The 15,229-nt window shown below is 38.7% G+C and overlaps 1 protein-coding gene across 3 annotated transcripts in view; it reads left to right on the top strand.

Annotated features, from left to right (window-relative positions):
• Ugp2 (UDP-glucose pyrophosphorylase 2) overlaps nt 1–14,767 on the top strand; it is a 55,652-nt gene extending 40,885 nt beyond the window's left edge. For all 3 annotated transcript variants that reach the window (XM_050141121.1, XM_050141122.1, XM_050141123.1), the window contains exons 4-10: nt 3,851–4,036; nt 5,177–5,310; nt 6,648–6,945; nt 7,793–7,990; nt 8,710–8,952; nt 13,127–13,231; nt 14,322–14,767. In XM_050141121.1, coding sequence (XP_049997078.1) covers nt 3,851–4,036; nt 5,177–5,310; nt 6,648–6,945; nt 7,793–7,990; nt 8,710–8,952; nt 13,127–13,231; nt 14,322–14,429 — 1,272 coding nt within the window. In that variant the 3' untranslated portion in view covers nt 14,430–14,767. The remainder of the gene's footprint in view (nt 1–3,850; nt 4,037–5,176; nt 5,311–6,647; nt 6,946–7,792; nt 7,991–8,709; nt 8,953–13,126; nt 13,232–14,321) is intronic.
• The last annotated feature ends 462 nt before the right edge of the window (nt 14,768–15,229 follow it).

Here is a 15,229-nt window from a genome sequence, read left to right as displayed (position 1 = left end):
CCTCCACCTCCACCCCCCTGGCTTGTTGAACTAAACTAAGCTCTCTGGGGTTGCTTGGTGAGGTCCTGTGGTGGAGGGTTTGGACACTCATGGACAGGGCACTTTTGTTATGTACAGGATGATTTATATGACATGAATCTTTGCTTACTCCCTAATAAACGAATAACTTAAAACCTGCAATAAACTCTAGACAAAAATATCCTGGCTTCTTGGAATCAAATAGTTACTAGATTCATCTGTCTTTGGGTTTGTCCCGGTGTCTGTGTCCTGTGTGTCAGTGTGCTGTGTGTCTTTGCTGGGTAAGGAGTTTAGGGTGGGGTAAATCATGAAGCTAACTCACAGACCTCCTCCATTGCTGGTTTCCAACAGCAAAATAACTTCAAACGCTCCTGGCGTTTCTTCCCGATTCATTGCTGTTTGAATTTCTTCTTCCTTGCCCTCTAATGGCTCTTCTCAGATTCTTTCCTTTATAAACAAATTCCTCGGTAGGACCTTTTTTTCTTCAAGAGTCAGATTTCCTAAGACAGCTAGGTGTCACTGATACTAATTTAGTACATAACACTTCATAGAAAACCCCAGGCGTTGAATATTAACTTTTTTTTTCCTTTTTTGCCTTGAGTTGTGAGTTCCCATGCCCCAGAGCTTAAAACTTTTTTTATAAATTAGTCTCCCATGTATCTGATTTTCTTAGGGCCTTTTCATATCTGTGGTTTGATTACCCCCACTCCCTTCTCTGCCCTCTCCCTCTGCGCATCCTACCTGTTTAACCCCTTGTGCCCTTGTTCTGTCCTCGGAACCTTCTACTAGCCTCACTCCTGTGCTGCCCTTTGCAGTGCTGCCTGCTGAGTGCTGGGTTACAGGCGTGCAGTGCTGCGCCCCGTGTAGCGTTTGGAAGTTTGATTACTGTAAAGAATATCGGCAACTCTTATCTCTAAATATTTTATTTCACAAACTTGATGATGTATGGAACAGAGATTATTTGTCATGAACATCATAATTTTGAAGTTGTGTTTTTTTGTTTTGTTTTTGTTTTTCCTCCTGGAAATATTGTAAGTCGGTGAGATTGGTGTTTGGTTCCATTTTTCAAATTTCATTATAAATAAAAATTCCTTTAGCATCCATTCTTGAAGAAAATGGACCTTAGGGGAATTAAATAGCTAAAGATTAAACGTGGATCCCAAAGTTCTTTATTTAATAGGAATGTTGATGTACCAAAGAATTCCTTAGCATATAGAATTAAGATGTGATCCAAATTCTGTCATCCTTCCTGACATTATTATTTAACTGCATTTCAAGAGCTGTCAGCTAAAAGTATAAATTATATTTTCTTAACGACATCTAACTTGTTTATACATTGACTTTTTGTTTTATTCTGCTTCCAAGTTTAACTTAAATATTTGAAAACATTATTGTACATGAAATCATTAACTGTAATGTTTTTTTCTATTTTAAACATTCTACTTCAACTGTGATTGTCTGTGTGTATGCCTTTGTGTGCCTGTGTGTGTGTTGCTGCCCAATGAGGCCAGAAGAGAATATTGGATCCCCTGAAGTTGGAGTTACAGGTAGCTGTGAGCCACTTGATATGGGTGCTAAGAATTTGAGAATCGAATGCATGCCTTTTGGAAGAGCAGGAAGTACTCTTGACCACTTGCTGAGCCATTGTTCTAGCTCATTACATGGAATCTTTTTACTGTCCCTTACATCTAGATATTTGTGTCTTTATGCATCAGAATGTTCAGATATGTGAAAGCCATATCACAGTACGTTTTGTTCTGATGGTGCACCTATTTTATAGTATGATTCAATTATATTCATAAGTTTAGAGAAAAATAAGTACTATCCATGGTGAAACTGCAGTGAGAGAGTAGGAGCTCATATGATGCTTAACGGGGAAGGTGGGGGAGAATGTGGTCAGCGTCGGGGACATGGAGGTTCCCTAGTTACTGCTGTATGCTTTTTACATTCATTCTTCCAGTTGTTCATCTATAGGCCACATACATAATGTTTCACAATTAAAATTTTAAGGTAGAATTGGAAAACAGGCCTAACTCACTGTGTTGGGGGAAAATTGCTTTTATGTATTCTATTTTTTAAAAAACATATCCAGGGCATTAAGTAATATTTCCGAGGTATCAGTTTTACCTAAAGTGAATGTAACAAGTGGATTTTCAGCTAAGTTCTTGATGTGGGAAGTGAAAGTAACTGCTAAATGGAAGTTCCTGGCTTTTACAAAATAATTGGAAAATAATTAACTTTTTAGAGCATATATATATGTGTGTGTGTGTGTTGTGTGTGTGTTGTGTGTGTGTTGTGTGTGTATATGTTACATAATCTCCTAACAGAATAGACTACTTGAAGCCATTGTGTCATAGTAGCATCCTCTTACTCACTGGTTGATCTCAACAGCTGTATTTGAAAGGATTCATAAACTACCTTGTCACATAAGGGCACAAAGGTCCCTTTTCTGTCATCTAGTCTTTTTTTTTTAATGGTGTAACATTTAAATTTGGGACTTTTTCTTCTTTAGAGCGCCTGTAAGCCTCTTCAGTGCTTTTGTCGCAAGCCTTTCTTTTTGGTTCATGAATGGGAATTTAGCTACTTTTACAAGGACAGCGACAGTCCTGCCACACTAACAAGTCATTCAGAATGGGGCATAGCGAGGGTTCTCAGTGGGAAGAAGAGCTCTTTGTGTTCTTAGTGTTTACATCGAGTAGAAGAGTCTTCATCCACACTTGGCAGTTAAGAATTATGTTACAAAGGAGTATTTTGTAGGAACATCTGTGAACAAGAATTATGGTCCATCACACACAGGGAGATGTTGGTCTCCAAGGCCAAGATCACAGGAGGTGAGCCCATCAGTTCCTTCCTGTCCCAATCAAAATGTTTTCAGACAAGGACATGTTTACAGGTCACAGGACAAATAACAGCAGAGTTCACAGAGTAACCACTGTTGGCTCAAGTTTTCAGTCTTCTCATGTTATCTGTCTTGTACTGTGATGGAAGAGGCCATTTGAGGGCTTATCCTATTAAAGCAGAATAACAAAAATGTCACAGATGGATAGGAAATGCATTTTGATTTTTAAAAATGCTTTCATTCTTGCTATAAGAAGTAAGATTTGTTGCTCTTCTTTGGACATCAATATTTCCTATAAATGTTATTGTTTCTGTACTTACACGAGAAATTCAAGGCTAAGGTTCTGTGCCCACAGAGAGCGAGCTAGGATGCGAGAGAGGATGTGGGACTGGGATTTCCACAGCTCCAGCCTTTGTTCTCTCCTTCCCTCCCAGGGCATTTCTTAGAACAAGGACATTTCATTTTCCAGTACAAGTTTTTAGAAAGTGACAGCCTAGAGTTAAATTTCTGAGGAAGGAACTGTGCTTGTGCCTACCTAGAACTGTGACTGCGCCTGCACCACCTTCTGCTGGGTTATCTTACAACTAAATGGGGAAATAGAAAAAACAATTGTGTTTTGTTTTTTTGCCTCCTGTGGTAGGAAAAATAGTATATGATTAATAATGTTCATAATGTACCTTAAATGTTTAGACTTGATGAGATTTGGGTATTTGATATTTTGATCAAGATTGGCAATAGCATCTTAAGATAATTCAAGATTTAGATATTGACAACAGTCAGACAAATGGTTGTACACTGTCACTCCACTGTCATTAAACATGCCGTTGGCCTACGTCCTTATGCAAGGGGAATTGCCATGTGACCTTGCTGGAACTTTACATTGAGAGAACAAAACTTTAAGGAACCATGGAAATAATCTTGGGATTGATTGTCTTTACTGTCTCATAAAGCTACTCAAATGACACCTCTAATTTTATTTTATTTTTTTTTCAGATTCAACCCTATGAAAAGATAAAGGCCAGAGGCTTGCCTGATAATATATCTTCTGTGTTGAACAAACTGGTGGTGGTGAAACTCAATGGTGGTTTGGGAACCAGCATGGGCTGCAAAGGCCCTAAAAGTCTGATTGGTGTAAGAAATGAGAATACCTTTTTGGATCTTACTGTTCAGCAAATTGAAGTGAGTAGTATTTGGCCATTCTCATACTAAAGTAGGTTTAGTGTTTCCATTAACATAAGTGCTCTATTAGTAAATGTGGGTGTGAGGTTGAGTCCATTTTGTCTCTATTAATGTGTGGGTGTGTGTGTAAGGACATATCCTTAAGACGCAAAAGCTTGATGTTAAATATTAAATAGCATTTGTGGTTGCTGAAGGCTCTGGGTCTCTTCAGATTCTCTTCAATGTACCGTCTACTACTTTTTCCTGGTGGCAACCTTCATGACACTAGAGTTTTCTGGGTTGACCCCTCTTGGGAAGCTGGGGAGGATGTCACATGTCTGGTTGGACGTAGCAGATGCAGTACTAATCTTGGCTTTCTTCTTTGACAAAGTTATTAATTGCGGACCTTATGGACCAGAGACTTTTTTTCATCTGTTTCCCTTGTCTAGTTTGGTCCTAGCAACTACAGTCATAACACTAGCAGCAGCAGCAGCTAAGCTGACATTTGTCCAGTATTACTACACACCAGATATTCTAAGCACCTTCTCCAAAATGACTCCTTTCATCCTCTCACAAGTACTGTTACTCCCATTTTCTAGATAAGGATGGGCTCCAAGTACAAGGCTTACAAGATAGTTTTGTGTGTAAAAATCTATGCTGCCTCTTAGCTCTTGAGAGAGGGAAGATTTCAGCTGAGGTGTGATTGATGAGTTTGAAATTCATCTGAGAATAGGAAACCATGACTTTGTTGCAATTGTGTTCTCATCCCCACAGTGCTCGGATACAGAGCAAATGCTTAGTTAGCACCTGTCTACCTTCAGGCCATAGTACTGTTGACATGTACACAGCTCCAGTGGGGACTGTCCCAGGCCACCAAATCTGGGCCTCAGCTGAGTTAGCCATGAAATGCAGATAGTAGCTTCTATTTTAGAGGGCCATGATTTACTAAATGAGCATGTGATGAATTGCTTACCCACATATCTGGCTTACACCAGGTGGTCACGTTTGTAAAATGTGTGTGTGTGTGTGTGTGTGTGTGTGTGTGTGTGTATCCAGAGATCAAGCTTTAAACATTTTGTGATTAGCCATTGAAGAGTCAACTTTAGATTGCAAGTCAGAGAACATGAGTTTGGATGATCTGATTGTCACTCTGCTCTTCAGCACTTGAACAAAACCTACAATACAGATGTCCCTCTTGTTTTAATGAACTCTTTTAACACGGATGAAGACACAAAAAAAATACTTCAGAAGTACAATCATTGCCGCGTGAAAATCTACACCTTCAATCAAAGCAGGTACAAGAAATAAAAATAGCTAGCTATTGGAATTGTGACCCCTGGGAATTCTCTTCATTGTTGCAACATAGTTGCCTCATAGCAGCAAAGGTCAATTCTTGGAAGAACTTGATAACTATAAAATTATATAGAGGTTGGGCCTGGTGGTGATGGTACACACCTTTAATCCCAGCACTTGGGAAGCAGAGGTAGGAGGATCTCTGTGAGTTCAAGGCCAGCCTGGTCTACATAGCTAGTTCCAGGACAGGCTCCAAAGCTACAGAGAAACCCTGTCTCAAAAAAAAAAAAATTAAAAAAATTATATAGAGGTTGATAAGTATGTAATGGTTATAAACTATGGCTCTGTCGTTTCCAGTTTCTCAGGGGATCTTCTTGAGATCTTATCCTATGTCTCAGATCTTTAAAGGCAGTCTAGAAAGTCTCTAGTCAGTGGGTGAATTCCTGGGTCCTGGATGAATGTCCTGGGTGAAGACACTGAACACCTTCCCTGTGGCAGGGGTTTCTTTATCTAAGTAGATAAACACATCCACTCAGGGAGTAGAGTGAGTAGAAGGAGGCGAGGTGACTGGGGACAGGCCTTCCGTTAGAGGTGGACAGCAGGCTGCAGGAGCTTCTGGAAACAGTGTCTAAAGTTGGACCATTTTAAAATCTGTTTTCACATCACTTTTCTTTCCCCATCCTAATGTGTTTGTTTCCTGTTTCCTAGTAGTCTGTCCACGCTCTTCCTGCTTTCCTTTACTGGATGCCAACTCTTAGCCGTGTGCTGACACCTGGGTGCTAAAGGAGGGAGAGCAACCCTGGGTGCATGTGTTTAAGACTGGGCAGATGGTCTCAGATTTTCAGGCATAAGAACCAGTGAAGTTTAAAAACATTTACTTACTGAGTCCATCTTCTTGGAGAATTGTAAAAACGATCTTAAAAATATGAAGGGCCTTCCTCTCTGTATGGCTTTGGAAAACTTCCTTTGAATAACTATCTAGAAAATAGATTTTTAAAAAATAGTAATGACAGATTTTCCTAAAACGATTCACCTATAATTTACTATTGACAGTCTCTGAAATGGAGGGATGTTTTATTTAATATATTAAAAGATTTTATTTTATTTTTCATTATGCATATCTGTGTATATCTATGTTGGTATATGCACATGAGTGCAGGTTCCCATGGAGGTCCCCTGAGACTGGATTTACAGGAACGTGTAAGCCATTTGACATGGGTGCTGGCAGCTGAACCGTACATGTGCTTAACCATTGATCCGTCTCTCCAGCCCTTATTTAATTTTAATGTATTGTTTTATTCGTGCTACAATAAATAATGTTCTCATTTTGTTTTTAAAGGTACCCTAGGATTAATAAGGAATCTTTACTTCCTGTAGCAAAGGATGTATCTTACTCAGGGGAAAGTACAGAAGCTTGGTATCCTCCAGGGCATGGAGATATCTATGCTAGTTTCTACAACTCTGGCTTGCTCAACACCTTTCTAGAAGAAGGCAAAGAGTATATTTTTGTGTCTAACATAGATAACCTGGGTGCCACAGTGGATCTTTATATTCTCAATCATCTAATGAACCCACCCAATGGGAAGCGCTGTGAATTTGTCATGGAAGTCACAAATAAAACACGAGCAGACGTAAAGGTAAATACTGAAGAATCAATTTGGAGATTCATGTTTTTACAGTTGATAAATTACATAGATAAAATATTTTTTCTTATTGATAAGTTTCTATTTTATGAACTACATATTTGTTATTTACTTAACATCATTTTAAGAGAGTGTGATGTTATTCTGTGGGGTACCTTAAGTTCTAAAAAAAACAATGTGTATGAGCCCAGAATTAATAAGAGTGTAAACCTATGTCAATAATTTAAATTAAAAATAGTTTCATACATTTTTATGGAACGAATCTGAACTATGTGAGAACGCACAGCAAATTTTTCACACCATTACTCCTCTTCAAGTTTCATATTTTATTATGCTATCCTTTTCATGGAAATTTATTTCTATAAAATGTGTGTATGTATTTCATGTACACTTTATCACTGCGCTATCTTTGTAGTTATGAAAGAATAATGAATGCAGTTGTTTAGTACAAAGTATAAACGGACATGGCATATTTGGTGGTGATACAATGGCTGTAGCTGATGACACCACACGGCTGCCCTGGATTCTGTACCTCCTCCTCCTCCCCCACACTGGGATGGTCTCATGGCTGTAAGGACATCTCCAGCCTTGATCTACTTCTCATTCACTCGTCTGTCTCCCTTCTCCCCCCATCCTAGACCTTAGGAAGGGGAGGAGGACTCTGAGTACTCCCAGGGCTTTAGTTATGGACAGGACAGTGAGTGTTTATGGTAAAGTAACAATCTGAATTATGAAGATTATATAGTCAGTGTCTTCTATGAAATTCTATAGAATTCATAATCAGTGTGGTATGGCTGATTGCAAGAGAATTGGAAGCACTCATGATTTTCTGCTTTTCTAGGGTGGGACACTCACTCAGTATGAAGGCAAACTCAGACTGGTGGAAATCGCTCAAGTGCCAAAAGCACATGTTGATGAATTCAAGTCTGTGTCAAAGTTTAAAATATTTAACACAAACAACCTATGGATTTCTCTTGCAGCAGTTAAAAGACTGCAGGAACAGAATGCCATTGACATGGAAATTATTGTGAATCCAAAGGTAAGCGAAGGTCATGGTTTCTAGAGGCAGATCCCTGCCAGCTCCCTCTGGCTTGGCTGTCCCATCAGTCAGACTGTTTTGTCTAGTCAGGTTCTCCAATTCTGCACTCACCCCAGTGATGTGCTCCTGACCCCAAGCTGAAAGGATCTCCTTCAGTGTAACTACTTCTTCTATACTCAGATGCCATCTGTCTGTAGGAATCTTCTATACTCAGATGCCATCCGTCTGTAGGAATCTTCTACACACGTGCCATCTGTCTGTAGGAATCTTCTACACACGTGCCGTCTGTAGGAATCAATCCTCTATGCTCCTATGCCATCTATCTCTAGGAATCTTGTATAAGTTTTCTCAACTCCTGGTTCTTTACTGAAAAATAGCCATGTTGCTCACTCAAGTTAAGAAACTTAAAAAGAAAATCATATGTGGAGCATAATACAAATACTTGGCTAATTAATGTCTGTTCTCTGATTCTATGAAACCACTTTCCAAGTACTAACATCACACATGGAACACAGCTGGGTGCATTAAAACCTGTGTTCCCTGGGTGTGGTGGCATACACCCATAATTCTAGCACTTGGGAATGGAGGTAGAGTTAGTTCAAGGTTGTCTTCAGTACATGGTGAGTTTGATAGGAGAAATTCTGTCTAAAAACAAACAAGCCCCAAACTCTTGGTTTCCCCATTCTTACCCGACCTTTTTCCTTCTTACTTTTTTATAGACTTTGGATGGAGGCCTGAATGTCATTCAGTTAGAAACTGCAGTTGGAGCTGCAATTAAAAGTTTTGAAAATTCTTTAGGTATTAATGTTCCAAGGAGTCGATTTCTGCCTGTGAAGACCACATCAGATCTCTTGCTTGTGATGTCAAACCTCTATAGCCTTAATGCAGGATCTTTAACCATGAGTGAGAAGCGGGAATTTCCTACAGTACCCTTGGTTAAATTAGGAAGTTCTTTCACCAAGGTAGGTAATTTGTAAAGATAATCAGAGAATTACTTTTTACTACTGACCTTTTATAGCCCTCCATCTCTGGTGTGATTTATAAGAATTGACTGTAGTCTCTGTAGTTGCTCTGGAGAGTAGGAAAAAATGCTTTAATGTGGGGACATGACTGATGCTTTCATCAGTCAGAAAGGGTTAAATCTCATTCAATCAATATGTATCGTGCTCCTACTATCTCCTGGGCAGTTTCTGGATGTGGAGATTTAGCAGCAAACAAAGCAAACTAAAATCCCTATCTTCATAAAATTAGCATTCTACTGGGAGAAGCTAAGAAGTCAGTACATCAAATATTTAGTGTAGCAGGTGGTAGAAACTATAGAGAAATAAAGCAAGGGTGGAGCTGGAAATGTGTGGTGGAGTTGATGGCATCACAGAGCCTCAGGAAGAAGCTGAGTGTGTTGTGGATTAGGGTAGAGAGCTTCACCTAGGCAGGGGTGATAACTAGACTTAGAAAACACCCTAATACCAGAGGGCAAGTTAGTGGCAAGCCTCAGGGAGCCTGCTATGACATCTAAGTTTAGTCTAGTCCCAGACATGGTTGAGTGCCATTTGGTCTGTAGTGCAGATGAAGAATTGAATAGTAGGGGCTGGAGAGATGGCTCAGAGGTTAAGAGGTTAAGAGCATTGCCTGCTCCTCCAAAGGTCCTGAGTTCAATTCCCGGCAACCACATGATGGCTCACAACCATCTGTAATGAGGTCTGGAGCTCTCTTCTGGCCTGCAGACATACACACAGACAGAATATTGTATATATAACAAATAAATAAATATTTAAAAAAAAAAGAATTGAATAGTAAACTATGAGTATGTGCTTCCTGAAAGATGCAAAAGAAGTTTCAAGGTGGAAGGAATTAGGTGTCAAATGCCGTTGCTCATTCAAGCTAGATGAGAATTCACCATTAAACTTACCAGTGTAAAGTTTGGGAATCTAGTTGGAATGGATTTAAGGAAGGCTGGGAGAATTGGAGTTGGAAATGATTTTAAGAGTTGAAGCCTCAAAGAAAAACAGAAATTAGGGTAGTAGGCCAAAAAGGACATAAATTTTAAGGGGTTCTGTTTCATAAATGTGAGAGAATTTACTTATATATTGTTGGAAATTAATATAGTCAGGAGGGGAATACAATTGAAGCAGACTCCTGGAACAAATTCTTAAATAGGCTAAGGAAAGCTCTAACAGTGAAGTTGCCTTCATGTCTGAATAGAGTCTTTGTAGCACTAGAACAACGGTAGAGAAAAGACAAGGAGGCAGAATGGCATAGTAGGGCCAAAACCAGTCAGGCTTATTTTCTCAGCAAAATAGAAAGCAAACGCATATAGGATTGCTTATACTTTGTGCTTTTTCTTGTCCTGAGCCCTGCTGCACCTGTGACTCCTACCCGTCCTGTAAGGCCAACTGCAGTCTAGAATATTTCAAGCCTTGGTGGTCTCTCCTCTTTTTCTAAATCCTGACTGTGTGAACTGCTCATCTGGCTTAATATGATGGTTATTTATTTGTTTTCTCATTTGAAAACAAACATCTGATCAACAGGATTATAAAATGCTTGAGTTTTTAGAAACATTACCCTATCTATCTACTGGTCTCTTCTTCACAGGGGCTTGGCTATAATGAGTGCAAACTAACAGGTTCTTCCCATAGAAGAACTTGGCCAGAACTTCAAGTTCTATATTGAATAGATGGAGAGTGGACAGCCTTGTCTTGTTCCTAATTTTAGTGGAATTGCTTTGAGTTTCTCTCCATTTAATTTGATGTTTACCGTTGGCTTGTTGTAAATTGCTTTTATTGTTTAGGAATGTTCTTTGTATTTTTGATCTTTCCAATACCTTTATCATGAAGGGATGCTGGATTTTGTCACAGGCTTTTTTTAGCATCTAATGAAATGATCATGTGGCTTTTTTCTTTCCCTATGTTTATATAGTGTATTACATTGACAGATTTTCATATGTTGAACCAGCCCTGCATCTCTGGGATGAAGCCTACTTGATCATGGTGGATGATTTTTCTGATGTGTTCATGTATTCGGTTTACCGGTATTTTATTGAGTATTTTTGCATGAGGGACATTGGTCTGTAATTCTCTTAGTTACGTCTTTGTGTGGTTTGGGTCTCAGGGTAACTGTAGCGTCATAAAAAGAGTTTGGCAATGTTCCTTCTGTTTCTATTGTGTGAAACAATTTGAGGAATTAGCTCTTCTTTGAAGTTCTGGTAGAATTCTGCTCTAAAACCATCTGGCTTAGAAACTTTTTTTTATTTTTTAAAAACTGTTAATGAGTGCTTCTGTTTCCTTAGGGTTTATAGGTCTATTTAAATTGTTTGTCTGGCATTGATCTAATGTTGGTATGTGATACCTATCAAGAAAATTGTCCATTTTCCAATTTTGTGGGATACAGGTTTTTGAAGTATGATCTAATAATCCTCTGTATTTCCTGGGGGTCATTTCTGATTTTAATGTGGGTATTCTCTCTCTGCCTTTTGGGTAGTTTGAATAAGGGTTTGTCTATCTTGCTGATTGCTTTTCAAAGATTCAACTCCTTGTTTCATCGATTCTTTGTGTTGTTCTGTTTCTGTTGTGTTGATTTTAGCCCTGAGTTTAATTATTTCCTGCCATCTACTCCTCCTGGGTGTTTGCTTCTTGTTTGTTCTAGAGCTTTCAGATGTGCTGTTAAGTTGCTAGTGTGTGATTTCTCCAGAATTTTTTATGTAGAAAGTTAGTGCTATGAACTTTCCTCTTAGCACTGCTTTCATAGTGTCTCATAAGTTTGGGTATGTTGTGCCTTCATTTTCATTGAATTCTAGGAAATCTTTATTTTTTTCCCTTGACTCAGTGGTGATTCAGTTGAACATTGTTCCATTTCCACGAGTTTGTAGGCTTTTTATAGTTTGTGGTATTGTTGAATTCTAATTAACCCCTGGTGATCTGTTAAAGTTACAGGGCATTATTCCAATTTTTTGTATATGGTCAATTTTAGAGAAGGTTTCATGAGGTACTAAGAAGAAGGCATATTCTTGTGTTTGGGTGGAATGTTCTATAGGTGTTTAAGTCCATTTGAGTCATGACATGTTAGTTTTTATATCTCTGTTTTTGTCTGGCAGTCCTGTTCAGTGGTCAGAATTAGGTGTTGAAGTCTCCCACTATTAGTGAATTGGGCTTAATGTGTGATTTAAGTTTTTGTTTCTTTTATAAATGTGGGTGCCCTTGTTTGGGGGCATAAATATTCAGAATTGAGACTTCATCTTGATGCATTTTTCCTGTGATGAATATGAAATGTCCTCTTCTGTCTTTTTTGGTTAATTTAATTTGAAGTCTATTTTTACTCAATATTAGGATAGCTACACCAGCTTGCTTCTTAGGTCCATTTGATTGGAAAAATCTTTTCCCAACCCTTTACTCTGAAGTAATGTCTGTCTTTGAAGTTGAGGTGTGTTTCCTGTGTGCAGCACGATGGATCCTGTTTTCGTATCCATTCTGTTAACCTGTGTCTTTTTATAGGTGAATTGAGTCCATTTATATTATTGACCAGTGATTGTTAATTCCTGTTATTTTTTTGGTTTTGTTGATGATAGTGTGTTTCCCTTCTTTGGGTTTTGCTGGTGTGAGATTATCTACTGCCTATTTTCATGGGTGCAGCTAACTTCTGTAGGGCTGGATTTGTGGACTGAGAATGGGACCAAGTATTCAAATACTAGAGCATATGGGGGGACAAGTCTCATGTCAAATACCACAGTAGAGTTGACTTTGAAAAGAAAACGAGGTAAAGTAGTGAGGAGGGAAAGCTGAGCTACTGTCTGGGATTCTTAAAGCTATGGATGGTTTGATTAAAAATACAATGAAGTGCTCAGAAAGGATGAGAAAAAGAAAAAATAAGGGAGAGTGTATGAGATGCAGCTAAAGAGTTAAATAAAGAATGCATAAGTATAATTAAGATGGAGAAATGAAAACAGTAATTCTGAAATGTAACTGAGCAGTGTATGAACAGAAGCAAAACAACCATAAGGTATATATGTAAGAGCAGAGGTCAAAACTGGAAACATGAGAGAAAATCCTTATGGCGTATTGAAAGGTAAAGTCCTCGGATTCCTCTGGCTCCCTTGGTTTCATGTGCTGTTGTCTGAAACACTTGTTATGCTTCTACTTGAAGGTTCAAGATTACCTAAGAAGGTTTGAAAGTATACCTGATATGCTGGAATTGGACCACCTCACTGTTTCAGGAGATGTAACATTTGGGAAAAATGTTTCATTAAAGGTTGGTATTATGAAAGTAATGTTTATTATGGCCTTATAAAATAGGTTTAACTTTCTAGTCCCAAATTTACCTTCATTAAGGAGTAATTCTTAGTGAGGACAGGTGATCATCATTGTATTTAGTACTACTGTATCCAGATACATAATCAGTTCAAATACAAGCATGATCAATACAGGAATTTTCTGGAATGTAACCCTCAACGAGAAATGAAACATTAGATAGTAGTGAAGTGGGACAGTCTTCAGAATAGCCCGTTAGCATTGTGATTACTTATAGTGACTCATCTATTCCTGCTGAGAAATATGAAGAGGGTTGATAATTAAAGCTCACAACTGAAGATATCCTTGCCTTTTCCTAATATAATATAATCTTATAAAGTTCCTGTATTGATATTTTAAGTGTTCTTTTGTGTTAGGGCCATTTGCTTCAACGAAGGTGTTAAAACAACATTATACATGAATAATACATGACCATAACTTCTTGTGTGCATACTACTTTAGATTAAGTCTCATTGAGATATAAGAAATGTTTCCAATAACTGTTCTTTAAAAATAAAAAAAAAAAGGAAGGGGTAGGGGCCAAGGAGACACAAACCTGTGAAGCCCATGTAAGAAGGCACAGTGGTGCCGGAGTTGTTGCACCTGCACTGCAGAAGTAGATGTGTGGTTAGCCTTGCCTGCTGTCTCACCATGTTGCTCACAGCGAGGTGGGAGAGATTCCTCTCAAAAAGAGGTATGTGACACCCGAGGAACAACACTTGAGGGTGTCCTCTGGTCTCCACATGCATTTGCAGGTGCAGCGATAGACACACAACAGTCTTCTTAAGACTGAATAATACCTTGTAAATGAGCCTGAGACAGGGCACTTGTATGTCTGCTTCTCACTTGTGCCACCTCTAACAAGTGTAGAGCCAGCACTAGGAGCGTGATAGAAGGACACGTTATTGTACTCCTTTCATGTCTGATCTTACATTTACAGCAAGTACATTGTTAAAGGAGCTGAACATGAGCTTGAGTTTAAGATAACCAGGTGAATGTTTCAGCTTCAGTTTTAAGTAAAATCTTCCTTTTTTTTTCTTTTCTTCACTTAGGGAACAGTTATCATTATTGCAAATCATGGTGACAGAATTGACATCCCCCCTGGAGCAGTGTTAGAGAACAAGATTGTATCTGGAAATCTTCGAATCTTGGACCACTGAACTAAGTGATGCCAGATATACTTTATACTAATTATGGCTAAAGAGTTTCTTACAATAAAATGTTCTCTACGATTCTCAAAGAAGCAGGTACTTTTACTGCGCTGTACTCTGCAGTGTTGATTTTTAAAGTAGAGTTTTCTGCAGTGTGCTTTTAGCCTAAGGAAAGCCTAGATGGAGCAATACTTTCCTTCTCTGATGAAGAGCCTAGGTAGTTCATCTTAAAGTGCAATATTATTTAATCTTAGAACTGGGCCAGCTCGGCCAGTCTCTAACAGAAGCTTGAGTGATGGCCACTTTGAATTGCCTTTGATTTTAAAAAATAAAATGATACAACAATCCACTTGTTTCCTGTGCTGTCTAGTGCTGACTTTGTGAAACCGCAGGAGACTACAGTGTACTCTTGCTCCAGGGTGGTTTCTTGGAATGTTTGACTAGCTGGTTAGCTAGCCAATCCTGGTTGGTTGGTTGTTTTTCATTTCTAAGACTATTAAACACTGTTAATGACAACACAGAGACTAAACTTGAAAGTATTTAGTGTTCTTACCTGGTTTTAACACTAGTATGTCTGCCATGTTTTCCACATTTAAGGGAACAGGTTTTTCCCAGCTGAAGGGGCAGAACAAGCAGAAGTAAAGCCTGTTTTTCACAGCCTCCTCCTGTTCTAGAACAGTGTGTTGGGAAAGTGGATAATAACTTAATTAGAAGTTCTCCTTCATTAAAGGTTCAGTTCTTTTACTTGCTTTCACTCAAAAATACTGACAACCTTTGAAATCAGATCTGCTGGTAGTTCACACATGCTT

The sequence above is a fragment of the Alexandromys fortis genome, unplaced genomic scaffold (assembly GCF_014885135.2).
Source record: "Alexandromys fortis isolate MF-2015 unplaced genomic scaffold, M_Fortis_MF-2015_v1.1 scaffold_7, whole genome shotgun sequence".
Lineage (NCBI taxonomy): Eukaryota > Metazoa > Chordata > Mammalia > Rodentia > Cricetidae > Alexandromys > Alexandromys fortis.
The sequence above is the reverse complement of the archived record's forward strand: the minus strand, read 5'-3'. Positions and strand labels throughout refer to the sequence as shown.